We start from the raw sequence: 13017 nt of genomic DNA on the forward strand, positions 1-13017 counted from the left end.
ATTTTGCGTGTTGGGTGCGGACTTGCGGGTTGCGTGAAAATTTATGCTCCACGATCGGCGTCGATCCCCGTTTTGGCCCGGCGGAAGTAATTGGAACTCTCGGGCGCTCTCGGGCGGTGCGCAATAGAAAAGTCATTTCCCTTTTTTTTTCTTGCTGCCCGCCGTTCCATTGCAGACCTGGAGTGGAGACCAAGACGACGAAAAAAACACATTCGATTGTGCGCTCTTCGGGAGATAGCATCTTAATGTCTTAAGTGACAGTTGTCGCCAGCAGCACCGTCGATCGCAGGCCTGTGGTCCGCCGCCGCTTGACCAAAGCGTGTCTCGTTGTTTTTGCGTCTTGTGTTTTGTGTCCCTCTCCTTTCGAAATGGAAATTCCAATTTCAGTTTCGTGTGAAAGCACGGGCCGGCCGCCGGTTGATTTATGTGCGAATTTTCACGAACGAAGGCTAAGTTTATGATTGAGTAAGTTGCTGGTTTCCCCGCACGGTAATGGCGCTATCGGGCCACTATCGATGGAAGTAGTAAAATGGATCGCCGCGCTGCCTTCGGGCGCGGAGTGGCCAGAGGGATGTGTAAAAATCGTCGGCCCCTTTGCCGGGCGGCCATTGCACAATGTTTACGATGATTTTCCTCTTTCGGTGTCGTGGCGGCCGAAGCGGGAGAAATGCCGCTCGAAGCAAATGATAAATGAAGGAAGCCAACAAAACTGCCGATTTCCGAACCGCGGCGAGCCAGGGGCGGTCCGTCACTTGCTACGTTCTTATTATTTCGTACCACGGCGTTAAACCTGAGAAAGGCGCAGGTGACATGTAATAGGCGAGCCGGGTCCCCCTCTGGTACGGGTCGCACTCGTCGCGGGCATATGGGTACCGCGGGCCACCGGGATTACCCCCGGTTCTGAGCTCTAACGATGGTCGATTATCGATCAAGCGGGTTCCGCCGTCGGCAGGAATGTGGGACGTGCTTAGAGCAGCCACTCACATCGGAACCGGAGCAATTCCAACCGGAAATAGCGGAGTGACTAATTGGGAAACGCAGAGGGCGCGTGTGGCACGGTTATTAATTCGCGTCGATTTGAGACTCACACGGTACACGGTTCTATTCTGTTATGTTTTATTCAACACTCCCGTTTTTGGCTTAATGTTTGACTAGTTTGTGGTTAATTTCCTGTCGGCAGAACGGTTCCGTCCCGTCGTGTTATTGACCAATATACGTGGTGTATTAAAAAATGTTTGCGATTTTTGGGTTTAAAAAAAATATTGGTTTATTAATGAAAATCCATTTTGTTCCATTTAACGTAATCCCCATCAGATATTGTACAAATGTGGCAACGTTTTTTTTCCAATCTTCGAAACACTTCAAAAAAACTTGAATCTTATATCGAAGTACCAAAAAGTTTGATACAGATTCTTTGCCATCCATTTTTTTTGGAGCAGACAAAAATGGACGATGAGCCAAAACACGTTCTAGCAAAATAGCTGTTAAAATTTGACTGATCACTCAAAATGTCCGACCATAAGTGAGTTGCATCCTAACGCCACAAAAAATCGAAAATACTTAGTCCGCGGAAATGCAAATTTTGTTTTGAACATACCACGTGTTGCTTATTGTTATCTGACTTGTTGACTTGACTCTTTTTGATCGTAGTTGGGTGTCTTGCACAGTGTGATGAGTTGTTTCCTTGCAGGACTTTGGAGCTACCGAATTGCTCAAAGTGGACCAAAAAGTCTTAGCTAAAAAGGCATTAAACTTTGAAGACAACGCTTATAGCTTTAGTCTTAGAATTTGGTCACCGGCACTGACTGTTCCAGAACTGGAAGTTGGGTTAAGGTCGATTCGAGACGAGACAGATTAGGAACAAAATTCTGAGTTCGTAGCTCGTAATCGCAAGGGAAACAAGTTTGCTGTGCGTCAACCGAGTGCCGATGTGAAGTGTGGATTAGGAGACTTTAGGCCGGTCGGAGAACCTAATTGGTTCAGTGGCCGCCCTGTTAGATAATTAATTTCAATTCACAGTGCATCGTCGGATCGGTGGCCCCTCCCAGCAGTGGTGCGCCCTGGTGCACCACCCTTCCCTGGGTTCTTCCTTCCCACAGCACACACCACACTTGGACATCGCAATGCAGTGAATCATAATAGAGTTCTCACCGGGCGTAAACGATTGTTGTTGGTCGGCTCAGAACGCCCCGGTTCCGTTGCATCATCCCCAGACGCCCCACAGTCCGGGGTCTGGGTGCATCGAATGGGGTTGGAGTACCTGCCTGACTTGCCTCGCATCCCATCTGCAGCCAGCCTACCCTGCTTATCTCAGATAAGGAGTGAAGTGTGGCCCACTTCGTGTGCGTATGCGCGCGGCCACACAGCGAAGCATTTTAATCAACCCACTCTGCCAACTGTTGTTTGCCCGATCGTGCCGCGGCGCGCCCTTATCGTTCCCACCGTGTCCAACCGTGTTGTTGGGGCCGGGTTGCGTTCCGGGCCCAGCCCGCCGCACGTTGAAGTGTTGCGTGCGTGAGTTGAAGGAACTTGACGAATGTCGGTTGCGAGAGTTGGTGGCTCCCAGTTAGCAGAACAAGTAACAGGAATTTTGTAATGGAATCCCGGGAATACGGTGCCTAGAACGCTGTTCCGGGGGACTCCAGGTTTCGTGTGTCGGGCGTGTGTTTGTTTTGCCTGGTTTGTTTTTTCCCCTGGTGTCCACTGCGCAGTTGCTCTGTTCCTGGAGGTTCCTGGTTCCTTCGTGTGGCCGATGGTATCATTAGCTCGTTTGCAAACAAACTGTTGGAAAAACGGCGCACATGTGCGCCATGTTGCCTGGTTGGGGGACCCAGGGCATGGCCAGCATGTGTGAGCCCAACAATGTTTAAACATATAGCGACCCGTCCGTTTGCCGGTGTCTCGTTCGTTTCTTCTTCACACGATTGAATAATGTGTCTGGGAAGAAGTCGTTCTCGATCCATGAAGCAGAACTTCACCAGCACGACGGACACGGTCTCCGGGCGAGCAACGGGAAACCGCGTAAAGTACTTCGGGTGCGTCTTGGGCCGCTCGGCACTCGGTGGAGTTGATAATTATGGTGAATAAATCATGCGAATGCGCGGATTGGGCGCACGCTGCTTCGTTACGATCGGCGCAAATAGGGATGGAAGGGATCACCGGTGTGTGTCAGGTGGTGGCTTTCTTCGCCGTAAATAGAAATTCGAAAAGTGCGGCAGCATCGTAATAAAGGTTGTTCTCTTTGCTTCTCTCTCTTTTCCCGCAGGTGAGTGAGCGTTGGTGGATCGGAGCCCTGGTGGCAGTAGCTGCGGTCGGGTTAGGTGTTGACTGGGCCATCGGTTTCTTCAATCCGTTCTCATCCCCCCCGACAAACCAACAACAACAGACCACAGGCTGTTGGATCGTCCGGCGCCGCCGGTTTTTTTTTCGGACTTCGATTTTCTTAGAACGGCATTCCAGGTCTGCCCGCCGTCGTCCACTTGGCGCTACTTGTTCGAAGGAAAAACCGTTCGAAGAAAAGCCCACCCCATCTTTTGCACGGGGCCAGCATTAATTATGTATGATTAAGGTCGTCTGCTGGCCACGATGAGGAGCTGCCACGGCAGCATGTTTTGCGCAAAAAAAAGGCTCATCAATTCGAAACGGTACCCGGTGTTGTGGTAACACAAAAATCAAACAAAAAAGCCCCAAACCAGTTCCGTGCGTGTGTGTGCTTATGATCCGAGGTTCGAGGGGAGGCACCGTACCCGTTCCGTGGTGGCTCCAAATAACTCCTTCCGTCGAGTGCAATTTGTCTCCGACGCCGTTACGAAAGAGACACCTCTCTCCGCGCTCTGGGACTCTTTAACGACCAGTATTTCGGGTTTTCACGGGACCGTGTCAATAGGGAAGGGCCTTTTAGTCGGCGTAGCCGCGCTGTAGTTAGGATAGAACCGCGAAAACACGGCATGGCATGAATGGTGTGCGAGAGAGAGCTAGGGAGGGTGCAGACCAAACACGACAACAATGTTGTAACTAATAAATGATGCCGGTTTTATCGGGCGGCCACTTCGGCACGGGGAGCCGCTCAATAACAGAAACGATTCGAGCAAACTGCTCGAATTATGCGCTCCCCCAAAGGTGCGAATTATGCATTGTGTGATGAGGGCAATTGTTGTGGGATGCCTTCTGTAAAAATGGTCGGAAAAATGGGTTCAAGTCTTTTTATGTGTTTCGGGCTTTTACTATTCGACCTCTCGCTCCCAAGACGTACCACCACCATTGTGAGGCTTTTGCGTGTGTGTGTGTATGCGGGCAGCTGAGATTAAATTGCCGGGCCGGGCCGGGCGGGTCAGAGGGTCTAAACTGCAAATTATGCTCAACAACAATTCTCAAAAGCGCGGCCCATTTCGGACGAGCGGGCTCGCGCTTTTCTAATGTATCGTTGCGTCCTTCCCCGATAACCGCTTTCGGTGCTGCAGTTACTGTTGCGCATTATTTTGCGAACCAAATTGCTAGGTTCGGGTTCGATTAATACGCAAAGCCAAACCGGGCTGTGGAATGTGGGGGTTGCAGGATGAAAAGAACTGCAGCTAGACGAGAGGTGAGAGCAGCGTGGTGGTTTGCGTAACCGCGACCCGGCGGACCGCCGAGAGTCGTAGCTGCCTTTCAGTGACTGACGTGTGACGCGATGATTTATGAAATGTTTTACGATCCATGTTTGGCACAAGCATAATCGCGGACCCACCCAGAGCAGCAGCTGGCGGCGTCGTCGATGGGCCAGTCCTGAACGTCACAGTCTTAGTATTTCAATAATGACTTTATGAGGTGGCACGGTGCAGAAATCTCGACGTGTGGCCCCCACGTGATGTGGCTTGTGTAAATGAGTCCGATGAGAGTTCGCTACGATGTTGTGGCCGCGTTTGAACTTCTTTTGAACGATTGATTGATTTTATGGGCCAATCTTAATCGAATCGCCAGCCCGCCAGTCGTGTGCCGCGCTCAATAACTGTGTATCTTACAAGCTTGACTGCATAAAACACCGGTTTATGGCACTGGGATAAATTTATGGCACAAACCTCCCTTTTCATAGCCTCCGATCGTTTGGCTCTGAATTATTAACATAACATTATGGTGTGTCAAAACTTTCTTTTCCCTTTGGTGAGAGAACAAAAAAGGGAACGTAGGAGTTGGACCTACGCATCTTGACGGACCCCCGGTTGCATTTGAATCTCTGGTCGCTCTCGCGTCTGGTCATGAATTTAAAATGGAAAATAAATCATAGCTGAAGAATGTCACACTTTCGGGTATGTTGTGACATTCGAACCGTTGGCCTTAATTATGTTGCGTTTTTGTTGTGGGACTATCCCTTTTTCAACAAACACACACCACAGCGGCGCATCCCATGGTCGTGAGTCATGTGATCGGTCCACAGCCCCATCGGTCAATAAAACGGACCGCAATAGTGATGGCCAATCGTGTCACCAGCGGATCGTGCCTCGTGCCGCACACACACTAGAGTTAAACGGTGAACCGTTTATGGTAAAATCGACCATCATTAATCACCCCATCGTCAGCGTGGTGTTGGGGGGGACGCACCAAAGCGCATTACTTCGAAGGCGCCACCGCACGCCGTGAGCAAATGTCTCGCGCACTGCGCGCCACCACCATTTGGAGAGGGCAATTAAAATCTGCCACTCCCGTAGATGGGCACCGTCTCCGAGATACCGTGCTTCCCGATTCCAGGTTCCGAACACTCGAAGGGTGCGACCAGTTTACGACTTCGGTCCGAAAAGTCCACATTTTATCGTGTCTGTTCGGGAGGTCGCCAAGATCATCCGGCGGCATCCCTGTACGATTTCTATCGCGGAAGGGGAACCATCATTTAATAAGCAAAAGGCCACCATTAATTTTGCTCCCCCCGAAAAAGGAGGAGGTTCGATCCTAATGACCCACAGCGTGCAGCGTGTCTAGGTCAAGCCGCCGGCGGAGTAGACCTTCTAGCGGTGGAGAGAGCGTTGACAAACACCGTGCCGGGTGTGTGAATTATTCATTTCGTTACGGTGGTTGACATTTTAAGGAGCCACAACATACGTGCTTTCTTAGGGCTCCGTGTAACCTTTGCGCCTTTCTCTCGCTCTGTGGCTGATGGCAGCGGCTCGACATACCGGAGAGCATAAGTGTCAGTTCGGTCGCCCGGTCGGCTCGGTCGTAATTCAATATGCCAGTCCGTCGGACCGCGGACCGAAGGGTGGCAATGTGTCCGCCCGGCTTAATAGCGGGTTAGCCGATATGGTTTCCTCTGCAAGCTCTAGCCGCCACCCCTCGGTACTCTTCATTAACCGGGGGCCGCCCGTGCTACTGACCCGACGCGCGCGCGCCCTGACGGTTGAATGCACTCTCCCCGTTGGCTGTCAGACTTATGCTTCGGGGTCACCTCCCTTTCTTCGTGGCGCGCCTTCTGCAAACAACGCCTTCGCGCTCGGTCATGGCGATAAGATGTTCCGATTGGTTATCGCGATTTTTATCGTAACTTGACCAGAGAATACCCAGGTCCAGCATTGGGCTGTTGGGCAATTGATTGAAAATTAAATTATTAAATAACGACGGCCCGCTGGGTCCAGAGGACGAAAATGGAGAGATGGCGTTTGGTGGGCTTTGCCTAACTAAAAATCAATAAATAAAATGCACCAACAATCCAGCGACTACGGACGCTTCCAAGTTGATAGTGTGGCCGCTGTAGGGTGTGGTGTGCCCGAAGTGCCAACGAAGAGGAAGACGACGAAGAATCGGATGTCTGGAGCTAACCCTCGCTACCCTCCGTGTTTCGAGCAACCATTTTCCTATGGCCGAAAACTCGAGCCCGACTGCAGCGAGCGCCCGCTGCATGCGTCATCATCGTCATCATCATCGCACCCCCTTTTTGTTTGTATTGGCGCGGTTTGGGGTGGCTGACGGGGGGCGGCACCGTGGGGTTCATTACCGGGCAATGTTGTTGTGTAGCATAAACGGTTTGACTAAGTGCAGCTAACGACGGTGGTGCACTAAACGGTTCGGGTTCGGACGCTCGCTCGCTCGCAACAAATGGTTCCATTGTTTGCCAGGTTTCGTTTTCCCGCTTCATGCTCCGACCGCGCGGCTGCAGCGGTCACTCCCACTATCGACCGCGGCGCGTCCATGTTTCGTTTCGTTCTGTCGTCGTGTGTTTGGGACCGTTTTGCAACATTAATCAACGGCTACGAGTCGGCGGTACTCCCGATCGCGGGGTTACGGTACATTGCAACGAAGTTGTGTGGATGGGCGCCCTTGTTAGTGGCCTGAAAAAATAGTTTCGTCTGGCGAGAAGGAATTATGATGTATTCCTTACGGCGCCGCTTTCACGCGGGCAGAAGGGGGTTAAAGGCCATCCTTGGGGTATTTTCCCCAAAGCAATCGCCAGTGCGCCAGTGCGTGAGCTCTCGATAATGCGCGGAAGAGTGACTCCGAGAGTAATTGAGTCATGTCGTGAAATCGATGCGAACGCGTGAAAAGGGTACCACCAAAAAACGTGCGAGAAACATGACCCCTATTAGGTCCGGCCCGGGCGATGTCAACCCGATCGTGAGCCCCTTCGATATTCACTTTCTTTCGGGCGCCCCCCATCATCATCATCGTCGTCGCCCGGGGGGTCGTGATTACTTTCTTTGGGCCGAGGCTCGGCCGGCCGGCCGGAGAGCACCCATCGGCTGCAGCGTGTGTGAGCGAGGAAAAAGTGAAACCCGATAGCCTGAATCGGCGCGCACGCATGGATTTTAATTTGAATCGTGCCTATTGAGCCACATTTTTTTCCACCGTTTCCAACAATGGACCGTGCTGCGTTTCTTGGCGGCGCATTTGGCGATGCCTCAATCAAAAACTTTCGTACGGGGCCACGATCTTCCTGTGCTATGCTGTGACGGGCCGCCGCGTGAAGAGCGTGACAGGATCGTGATGCAGATCGAGCTGACCGATTAGCGTCGGATTATCTTAATGAATAATCTTGTCTTCTGGGGTTGGTGGATTACCGTACCCGGCAGCCGCCGATAGTGAGTGGGAAAAGTATCGAATGCTGTGCCGAGGCGAAGACCATCACCTCACCGCACAGTGATTTGTTTTGAAAGTAATCCCGTAGCGAGGGAATTGTATTTGCTTTACGAACGCCGTTTAGTCGATTGTTGTTAAAACCTATCCATTCGACGGTAATGGTCCTCTCTGAATCTCCTCGCTCAATACCCGATGGCGCCCAACAACGCCCAACAGGCCACTCTTTAAAAGAAATCACACTGCGGTGAGAATGAATTCGGTAACCAATTCGGCAGCCGATCAACCGTGGCCACAGCGTGCCTTACGGGCGGTCGCCCTGTGTGCCCGCTGCGCCCCCTCGGTGCGCTTCCTACTGTCTGGCGGACTTCGGAACACAGCGAGGCCAAACAGCGCCATCAGCAGAGCATAAAATTGTCTCCTGCAGGCGGCGCTTTTCCGAATCGAACACGGGTGCGTGAAAAATCGTGTACGTCAGCAGGAGGGGCTCGTCAGGCATCGAGGCAAATCGAGGAAACCCGAGACCGATGTTGTTGTTGGTTGGGTTGGATCATAACAAAAGTGGGCGCATGTATGTTGTCTGTCGGTCCCCACCACGAAAAACGCCACAGATTCGGCACCTCAACCCGTTCGGGGACACCGATGCCGGGGACGCGTTGCCGATATCGGGTTCGCTTTTGTTTCGCACCTTTCTCTGCTTTTCACTACGGTGGGAACGAAATCGGACAGCGAATCGGCAGTCTGGCGTTTTCCGACACGACTCGTTAGGTGGCCTTTTGTGCGTTGCGTCTTTGCGGCCCGGTGTTTTTGCAACAATTAGTTTTATCTTATCCCCCCAAATCAATAGACGCTCACACGCAACGATCGATTCAAGGGGGAAAACGCAACGTTTCAACGGTGGTTACGGATGTCTTAAATACGTCTTTTGATTTTGAGAAGTGCCAGGTTTTGCGCTACTAATTACGAACTCTTGTGCGAAGTACGAGAACCGTAAACTAGGATCGATTTCTGGTCACTATCATCACCCATAGTGCTAGAGGTCGGTGATGGGACCAACTCTGGCCCGTGTCCACGTGTCACTGTGCCCCTCGTTCCAGGTTCGTCTCTTTTGATATGACTTCTGCTGCTCTCCCGCTGGGTGCCAGTGAGCATAATTATGCTGCACCTAATTATGGTCTCACGTCACGTGAGACCTGCCTTAAGTTACTACGCAATTCACTTCTTCCAATGAGACTCCAATTTATGAATACCATTCCTGAAGTGTGAAACTAGAAGGCCTGCCAAATACACTTCCATGGCTGTTATGACCTCATCATTTTATGTCCACGCATGATTTTATATGGGTTTGAAAATAGATGGAAGTCGCTAGAGCCTCTACTAAATGTCTTCTAGTCGAAGATTTTCCAATACGGTTTAAGGTTTTGTTGCTGTTTTTGGACGTCCTTAATGTGGATCGTCTTCAAGATCGATCGTGAAGACTTCTTATATATGCCGCGGGAACGTAACGGGAACGTAAGTAACGGGAAATGCAAAGGGAAGCTGATCCGATACGTCACCAGGAAGTGCGTTGAAACGTCGGATAATCGAGAAATGAGGATGAAATGAGGCGTGGCAACGCGCGCCGGGATCAGCTAGTATCCTATATTTTTCTACGATTTCAGGTGTTGATGCTGTTTTGAACGTCCTTGACGTGGACCATTTTCAAAGTTTTTATGAACACGTTTAAATTCAGCAACCCATCTTTGTACAGTACTAATTGAAGAGTCCTTATACTTTCAACATTCGTTCATAAATTTCCTTTGCTTTTAAACCTTCCAAAAATATACATTCAATCACTGCACGATACTTGATTTTTTCCATTGTAAAAAATAATGTGATTCATATGAAGAGTGTACCAATATATCAAAAAAATTAGGCTCGTAGCTCGTAGCAGTGCCCTCTGGTATTGAAGCGCCAAACTGATTGAGCATCCTGGTACATACTATTCACCCCGCGGAACGATCTAAAAGCCTGTCGATTGCGTGCGAGTCATCAATTGCCAACAGTTTTGAAGCGACGATTCCGTAGATTTTCCGCAGGTCTCATGAATTGGCACTCTCTCGATCATTGGGTGGCCCCCCCCAAAAAACACACATGGCGTTTAGCGAAAATGACTCCCTTTCGGCCCCCTCTATTGCGCTTCGTGACTGACACCTTTGTCTCGTGCGCGCGCGCGCTGGGCCGGGAAAGTGTCGAAAATGAAATGTGTCAAACGCGCGTTCGGCGTAAAGATCACTTTCTTCGCTAGAGCCACAGGAGGGAGAACTTGATAAGTGCTGCCCGGACTCGGGTGGTGTACCATATGGGCAATCGGTGGCCAGCATCTCCGGGTCCGGGCGGCCGTTTGTTGTTGTTCGGGGTCGCCGGCGTCGGATTATAAATCATTTGCGAAAGGGCTGGCCCCACGATACGATCTCGGCAGTCAGTTCCAGGTCCGGCATAATGGCTCCGGTCGGCCAGCCCACAAGTTAGGTTGCTGTGACCTCAAAGCACGCTCCGGCGAGGGACAACGATTTGGAGTCTCGTCCCTCAGTTTTTTTTTCTCTTCTTGTATCGCATTGAACCAGAGTGCTCACACCGAGCGCCCGCGCCCTATCGCGCCCGGGTTATGGTGCATCGTGTAGGTGCACATGATGCGGGTGGTGCAGATTTATGGTCCTGGGGTCCGGAACACCCTTCCCCGCCCCCGGTCGGCCACCTTCTGCGTTTCCGATGAAAAGCGAAAGCAAACACAGCAAACGAAATTCCCAAATGACAACCCCAAATCGCCGTCGTCGTCGTCGTCGTCGCCGTCGTGGGTCGTAAAGGTGGCAGACACGTGTGCACTATGCTGGGTTAGTGTCTCGCGAAGCCATCTCTCGGCGGTGGTAGAGCGAGCGAGAAAGAGTGCTATCGGGACATGATTCTTTCCTCGCGAGACTGCACGATGCTTTCCCTTTTCGGCGTTGGATCGGTGGGGAAACCACACGCACGCACATGGACCCGCTTTGCGCAAACCTATGCGCCACGTTTGGGGCTCGATTCTATCGCACAGCATGGAGCCCCACGGGTCACGGGTGATGGGGGATCGGATCTTGCAACAGACACTAGAGAGCCCGCGGAGAGAGGTTCGCAATCTGATGCCCAAATCGGCGCGACGTCAACGCGTCTCGCGCAGCCCCATATATCTTCCACCGACACGGGGCGCCCCTGCGAGGCCCCCTCCTGTCAAAGCCCCATGGTTTGGCGGACGCAAAATTGGCGCGGGTGATAATTTTTCCTCACGCTTCGATACCAGACCCGATACGCCATCCGGTGGGGGGCGCCCCACCATCACGTTTACCTGTGCACCGAGGGCGAAGGATTGGCGAAGGATTTACGGTTGCGCGCGGTCCAGCGGGGCGGCAGACGGAAGGAGCGTCCGGTGTGCGCACTATCTATCGCCCTCGGGTGTCCCGGGGACCCCTGTCAGGTTTCGATCAAAGTCGTCTGCGTTTCGCCGTAAATTTTGCGCATAAATCCATTCACGCGTACGTAGTACCGCGATCGATAACAACGTGAATGGCGTTTGATGGTGATTATGATGATGATGATGATGATGATGATGTGGACAGAGCGGAAGGGAGAGAGAGAGAGAGAGCGAGAGGTAGGAGACCCAGGTTGAAAGGACCCAGAAAACTTTCATTTTCGCCGTCGGGTTCTCCCGCGCCGGCGCCGGCGGCGTCACCCGTGGCTTTCTTCTGATCTTTTGATGATCTTTTGCCGTCGATCACCGGATAAATATCCCTTTCGATTCAGCGGACAGCCGGGTCGGCGTGTGATTGAGTGTCCGCGACGAACGGAGAGAGAGAGGGAGCGAAATTGGCGAAGAGAAGATTGGCGGCCCAGCTGGCTAGCTACTCCGTTTCCGCGAGCGAAGGTGGAGATAGCATTCTTATGGGCATAAATTATGACCGTTTATGGGCCGTCCTCAGCGCAGATCGACAGCCGTGAACGCGACGTGTGTCTCGGCAACACCTTTACGCGCGGCCGCCACCGATAAACCGCCGATGGCGCAGGCTAAATGGAGTACACAAACCGGGCGGATCGATCGGTGGGAATTTTAACGATTGTGCCGACGATTGGACTTCCGCTGACGCGCGGGATGTTTATGTTGATTTTAATGATTTTGATTTGCGCCAGATTTATGTGGCCCACAGTTTCATGTGCCGGTCGCGTCGCGTCGCGCTCGTTTTACTCGCGTTTGTTGAGCAATCAACCGCGCCGTGGCAAGGGTTTAATTTGCCCCGCGGAGGTGGAACTGGGCTTTGCTTGTTAACGAGGTAACGTTTGCTGCTGTTCCTTGAAGTGTTAAAAAAGAACCCGCTGCTGGTACCGCAGAAGCTTTAAAGTCGTTTACGCTTTCGTTTGCTTATTTTTATGCAAACTTAAAGGTTTTCGCGAGTGACTGCCAAAGGTAGCGTTTTGCTGCTTTATAAACTAAGCCATCTTTTGCGTTCGTTATTTGATTTATTTGCCTCACGACTTTGACGTTATGGCGTTTTCATTAAAGTTTTTCATGTTTTGTTCGCTTGAAAGCCTTCCAGTGGTACCACCAACGGGCAGTTGCAACATGCGGTGTGTTGCAAATCTTTGGTTCCGCTATGTTTTTGCCGACCCGCACGTTCTAATCGCCCAATGTTTGTAGATACACTGCGTTGGCGCGTTTTCCTATTTTGAACTTATGCGATGTTTAGTTCCCCGTTCACAGCGCACTCGAGTGGAGCTAGTGGTGGATCGTTCCGTTGCGTCTGAAACGACGCATCGTAAAGGATTATCGTAGCGTGTGGAACGGGTTTAAAAGACGAAGAATTCTTTCGGCGTGGCTTCTACGATTTAGCAGAGAGATGGGAGAAATGTTTAGCTTTGTGATGGTTCATACTTTGAATAAAATAGATTTTTCATTTCAATGCAATAAACATG

The 13017-nt window shown here is 51.5% G+C and overlaps 1 protein-coding gene across 1 annotated transcript in view; it reads right to left on the reverse strand.

The window, feature by feature from the left end:
- Positions 1 to 1781: 1781 nt before the first annotated feature.
- Positions 1782 to 13017, reverse strand: part of LOC128270847 (uncharacterized) — a 12800-nt gene continuing 1564 nt past the window's right edge. Inside the window, exons 4-5 of the mRNA XM_053008273.1 lie at positions 6147 to 6191; positions 1782 to 1816 (exon numbers count right to left, since the gene is read on the reverse strand). Coding sequence (XP_052864233.1) covers positions 1782 to 1816; positions 6147 to 6191 — 80 coding nt within the window. The remainder of the gene's footprint in view (positions 1817 to 6146; positions 6192 to 13017) is intronic.

Source organism: Anopheles cruzii, chromosome 3, assembly GCF_943734635.1.
Source record: "Anopheles cruzii chromosome 3, idAnoCruzAS_RS32_06, whole genome shotgun sequence".
NCBI lineage: Eukaryota > Metazoa > Arthropoda > Insecta > Diptera > Culicidae > Anopheles > Anopheles cruzii.